Source organism: Pyrgilauda ruficollis, unplaced genomic scaffold (assembly GCF_017590135.1).
Source record: "Pyrgilauda ruficollis isolate IOZ18807 unplaced genomic scaffold, ASM1759013v1 scaffold210, whole genome shotgun sequence".
In the NCBI taxonomy this organism is placed as follows: domain Eukaryota; kingdom Metazoa; phylum Chordata; class Aves; order Passeriformes; family Passeridae; genus Pyrgilauda; species Pyrgilauda ruficollis.
Genome location: NW_024520319.1, coordinates 1 through 5,465, shown reverse-complemented (window position 1 = coordinate 5,465; position 5,465 = coordinate 1). Strand labels below are relative to the sequence as shown.

Genomic DNA, 5,465 nt, shown 5'->3' with positions numbered 1-5,465 from the left:
CCCCTCTTGGTTTCCCCCCCCCCCCCCCCCCCCCCAGAAAGGACTTCCACAATCCCCAAAATTTCCTGGGTTTAGGAGATGCTCATGCTGCCTGCAGTTTGCTGTTCCCTGTTCCCTGCTTGGCTGCAGAGCTGGGATGAGCATCTCACCTCTCTGGGCATCCAGACCCTGTCGAGTCCCTGCACCTGAACCAGCCCAAAGCCTCTCTTACCTTTTGCTGCTCTCAGGAGGGAAAAGCAAAGCAGGCAAAAGCATCCCCAGACCGCCTGTGGATCCATGGTGGGCTCCGGGAGCCGGGAAGGGAGCGGGGTGGGAGAGAGGGACCGCACCGGGGCCCGACCTTCTCCCTGTCCCCGCCTTACCCGAGAGAAGGCAAATAATTAAACCTTTGTGCCAACCCCCAGCAGCCACGGAGGGTTTGGAAATCAGCTGAGGTTCGCCAAAGGCCGGCGGGAGGGGAGGAAAGCTGGAGGAAAAAGAGCAGCCAGAAGCATTGAGGGGTGCAGGAATTGCCAGTTTGTCCTGATACGGGAGGGGGATGCTCAGAGAGCTGCTCTCTCTTTTGGAGATATTTCTCTTCCCATCACAGGATAGAAGACAGTTCCTTTCAAAAGAAAAGGCCCAGAAGGGGGAAGGGGGGAAGCAGCTTTTCCATCCTTTTAGCTGGAGATGGGATTTGCAGCCTGGAGGCTCAAGTTACTTAAAGGGCCAGGCTGGAGGGGATGGGGAGTGCTGCTACCCTCAGAAAGAAACGGGAAAGGGCTTAGGAAATCCATCTCTAAAGCCCTTGGCCCACTGACCATACAGTGTTTTTATTAATGCATGAACGTTCTGATTGCTGAGTTTAATTGTTTTCTAAAGACACCACAGTAAGGGGTGGTGATGCAGCTCAGGAAAAGAATGGGGGAGTGGAAGAGGGGGGCACTCCACGCGTCATTCTGGAAGTGATCTGCTTATTACAGTGGGATCAGAACTCCAGGACTTTGGTGTTTTGGCATTTTCAAGGGCACGTCTCCCAGCTCTACATCACCACTGGGCTTTTGGGCCACTGCTGTGATCAGAAAATCAGAGCAGATCCAGCTGAGAGAAACCTGGGAAAATTCCAGTTATAGGTTTCCCATATGTGGTGTCTTCACTCGGTCTTCTGGTGGTCTTTATGGACAAATACCCCATATTTATCTTGAAAAATATCCTTCTCTTTAGTATTTTCATTTAGCTTTTATAGACTCATAGAATGGTTTGAGGTGGAAGGGACCTTAAAGACCATTTTCTCTCAACCCCCTGGCATGGGCAGAGAAACCCATGGCCCAGAGAAGCTGTGGCTGGATCCCTGAAAGTGTCCAAGGCCAGGCTGGACAGGGCTTGGAGCACCCTGAGATAGTGGAAAGTGTCCCTGCCCACGGCAGGGGATTGGAACTGGATGATTTTTAAGAATCCTTCCAACACAAAATATGTTATGGCTCTGGGGGATTTGTGCTCTGCAGTGCAATCTGAGAGCAAAGCACATTTTCAGAGCATGAAAGTCCTGCTGAACACAGGAAGTTTTGGTTCTTTATCCAGCATGGGGAAAAAGGAAGTATTTCAGGGTGAGGTGTTGTGGAGGGTCTAAGCCCTGAAGGTAAGGTCCCAGAACGTTTGCTGGCTGTAGCTCAATAAAATACCTGGAGAGGAAAGGCAAACAGAAATAGCCTGCGAAAAAAACCTGCTGATAAGGAGGCCTCAAAGTGGAGCTGAACTTTGGCAGGTTGGTTGTTTAGGTCTGGCTGCCAAGGCTTTCCAGGATTAGTGAAAAACAGGGAGGAAACCTGGCTTTTCTTTTTCCAAACCTGGTTCTTCATTCTGTCACTGGGAGAATCTGTGAAAAACAATAAAGCAGAATAACCCAGAGGGGGTTAAAAGCTTTGTGAAGCATTCTTCTCAAATCCATCTGGGGTTGCTATGCTCTTGGAAAGGTGCCTTATGGAACTTTGGACACCTGTGGCCAGATGGATGGTCCTGAAATCAGTGCTGCAGGAATCCTGGGTGCTCCTCCAGCCCCTCATATACCACCCCAGGGAAATGTGATCTCCCACTCCTGTCCACTGAAGGGACCTGGCTGCTGGATCACCAGGGGGGATTCTGGCTGCAGGACCCGTGTGGCAGCTCTGAAACCACGGGCAGAGCAGAGCAGGGCAGTCAGTGTGCCCGGGTCACCGTGCCCAGGTCAGAGAGGCACGCAGGGACCTTGCCACCGAGCTGTGACATCAGGGTGCACTTTGGCAAAGGGTGGCCAGGCTGCGCTCACCTGGATGGAAGCCACAGGGGCTGCTGCACCAAAGCCTGCAAACCTCAATTTCCTTCTCTTCTAAATGACCTTCAGCTCCAAAAGTCCCCCCACCCCATCCCCAGCATCTTCTCCTGCCTTGCCACCCCCCTTTTTGCCGTTGCAGTGGCAGGGAAAGCCCTGACTCTTCCAACAAGCTCCATCAATCCTTACCTCGCAGAGAAAAACTGGAGAGGAGTCAGCAGTTCCCACATGATTGTACTGGTGGCACTCAAAAGTCTCCAGAATCCCTGAACAGAGAGATTTCCTGGGGCTGTGTGGGTCAAGAGGCCCCAGGTGTGTACAGTGAGCACCTGAGGGCCCTAATGAGCTTTAATGACCCTAATGAGCCTCGGCTGTGGTCTCCTTAGGAGATGATTTCTATTCCTGCAAAGCAGCCAATCACCTGCCCTGTGAGCAAGGGGAGTATGTGACTGCTGCTTGTGTGAACTGGTTAAAAACCAGACAATTTTAAGAAAAAAATTCTGCTCAGTTAATTTTGGGGTCTGAGAGGTTTGGAGCTATATAAATATATATTTACAGGCCTGGTTTTGGACCAGATGTACAGATACGTGTGTCTGTGTACATATATAAAAAAATATATATATGTATGTATTTTTTAAGCCAGCTCACCTAAGCTGGTCTGTAAGGCAGAAATGCCCCCTTTCCCACCTGTATTTTTTGAGGCAGTTGTTTAGCAATTTCCATTGCAAGCACACACCTATGGATTTTGTGGAGGAAAACAGCCCACACTGGGGATGAGGCTGTGGTGAGATGTATAAAAAGAGCTATTCTCCACCAGCCCTGTGGAGAGGCTCGTGAGCCCCCCACTTGTAAGGAGCTGTCTGTGTGCTTTGTGTTTTATTGTTTGGAGGTTGCCAGGCTGCACTTTCCAGGACAGCCTCCTTTTTGTGCTCCTTTTTCTTTATTTTGTTCTCCTTCCCTCTGCCTGAACCAAACTGTGGAAAAGCCCCTGGCCTGCCTGGCTACCTATGAGCTGTTGGTTGCTCATGAAATTGGGTAAAGGGGGAAAGTCTGAGCATGATAAAGTGGTAGGAGCAGGGTTTGCATCTCAATCTGAGGCATCTCAAAGCCTGATAAGTGAAAAGGCTTTGCTGTGTTAATGCACAATTGTATTTATGAGCAATTTTTGGAAAGCAGAGGTGGGATCAACCCAGGGATGTTGTCTGGCCCAGTTCCCTGGGCATGGGGGAATGGATGCCTGACCTCTTTGCCAAGAGCTGCTGCTGATAGAGATTTCTCAGTTTCTCTTGTGAATTTGTCCCTGTACTTTGCTACTATAAAGAAGTCCCCTCTTTCTACAGTTTCCCTCTATTACCTTTAAACCCAGCCCCAGTGAGTTAAAATTTAGCCCCAGCCTTTTCTTTCCTCCTCCCATCTCCTCCCTTCTCTTTTCGAATCTGGAGAGCCCTCAGCTGCCTCCCTCTTTCCCTCTTCTCTCACCTTCCAAGTCCCGTTTCCCAGACCTTGTTCTTTCCTTATAAAACCTTTGATAACCCCACTTAAGGCTTTGTTGGATCCTTGTTTTTCTACCTTCTGGCTGCTGTGGGTGAAGGTCTGGCTTTGAGGAGCACACCCTGCTCCCTCTGCTCCAGAAACCAGCCTTGCAGTTATCCCCATCTCCTGCTGCTGGGGGCTTCCTCAGGCTCTTGCTGAAATGAGAAACATCCAGGAAGCTTTTCCTTTCTTGAGATTAGAATGGTTTTTCAGCTGTCCTATTGTTAGAGGGTCAAACTGCCAAGTGCAAGAGACTTGAATCGAGTTCTGAGGCAGAAAACATCTGGGTTTGTTGGCAATTTTCCGAGCAGGTGGAGGCAGGGCCTGGCCAGAGCCCAGACCCTCAGTGGGAGGGTCTCCCTCACACACCTTAAAAGCAAGTCTGTCAATAATAGCAGCTGTGAGATGCCCAAAGACAGCAAACTGCTGCAGTGCTCCTGGGAGAATACCTGGGGCTGTGTCTGATTGCCACAGAGCAGAGCAGCCTTGCCCTCAGCAGCTCACAGCCCTGTCCCACAAGGATGTGTCACACAGGGGTCGGTACAGACCACAGGAGCCTCAGCTCAGATGGGGCTTTCCACAGAGCCCAGAGATCTTATCCTGGAGCTCTGAAACCACAGGAGAATCAGGAGCCAGCCCTGGGTCAAGGCACAGCAGCCCTGCTGAAACAAGAGAAGGGACCAAAGGCTGAGGAGGCAGTGCAGGGAAGGCTGCAGACAGCCTGTTCAGAGAGAGGCACCTGCAGCTGCAGAACAAACCAGAGATGCCAAAGTGACACGTGTCTGTGGGCAGTTACACAAAGATGTGCCAAAGTTTGTGAAAAGCCAGCTATAAACAAGGTAATGACATCTTATGAACAATGCCTGTTCTAAAAATCAGTGAGTCCACCTGATGGAACCAAGACATCAGCAGTGACTGCCTCAGGAATTTGAGACAATATTCTCCCAGCATTCATGGATCCATAGCAATGAAACACTGAAGAGCTCCCAGTGGATCACAGCCATAGTGCAGAACAACCCCCACTCTGCTGTGTTATCTGTGGGAGATAAAACAGAAGAGATGACAAGGAATGATGCTGTTGGGCAGTGCAGCACTGACACCTGTGCAGTCTGTGAGAGGATCGAGGGCTCAGCAAACTGTGTCTTCTTCTGTCCAAGGGCAGGTGTTTGTCAGTGTTCCATCACTGCTGTTTCTGCTGGATCTGTCTCATCTCTAGAAGGAAATACCTACATCTTCCAATGTAAACAAACACATTGAAACAAAATTAATGTATGACTTAAGATTAATTGCAGTGGATGTCACTTCAGTGGCATTAGAGGTAAGCTTAAGAGAACTTAAAGTTAACATGGTTAATACTGAATCAAAACTGATCTTAATAAAATTGGAATAGAAGGTGATATAGCTTAAAGTGAAGACTGAAACTTGACCTTGTCCAAACTCAGCAACACTGAAACCTGACAGAAATGTGCCTTGACATAAATGACTCCTAACAAAATTAACTCAATAGAGTAATAAAACGTAGTTCAACATTTCTCAGATTTAACTTTGCTTAATCATAGCAATACTAAAATCATACTCAAATAAAACAGAACCGAAGTAACAATCCATACCCTTTTATGTCCTGGGTACTACAAAATGTAACTTG

The 5,465-nt window shown here is 48.9% G+C and overlaps 1 protein-coding gene across 1 annotated transcript in view; it reads right to left on the bottom strand.

Moving 5' to 3' along the window:
• Positions 1 to 2,565, bottom strand: part of LOC121353888 (microsomal triglyceride transfer protein-like) — a 13,010-nt gene extending 10,445 nt beyond the window's left edge. The window contains exons 1-2 of the mRNA XM_041468084.1: positions 2,477 to 2,565; positions 1,703 to 1,855 (exon numbers count right to left, since the gene is read on the bottom strand). Coding sequence (XP_041324018.1) covers positions 1,703 to 1,838 — 136 coding nt within the window. The 5' untranslated portion in view covers positions 1,839 to 1,855; positions 2,477 to 2,565. The remainder of the gene's footprint in view (positions 1 to 1,702; positions 1,856 to 2,476) is intronic.
• Positions 2,566 to 5,465: the final 2,900 nt, after the last annotated feature.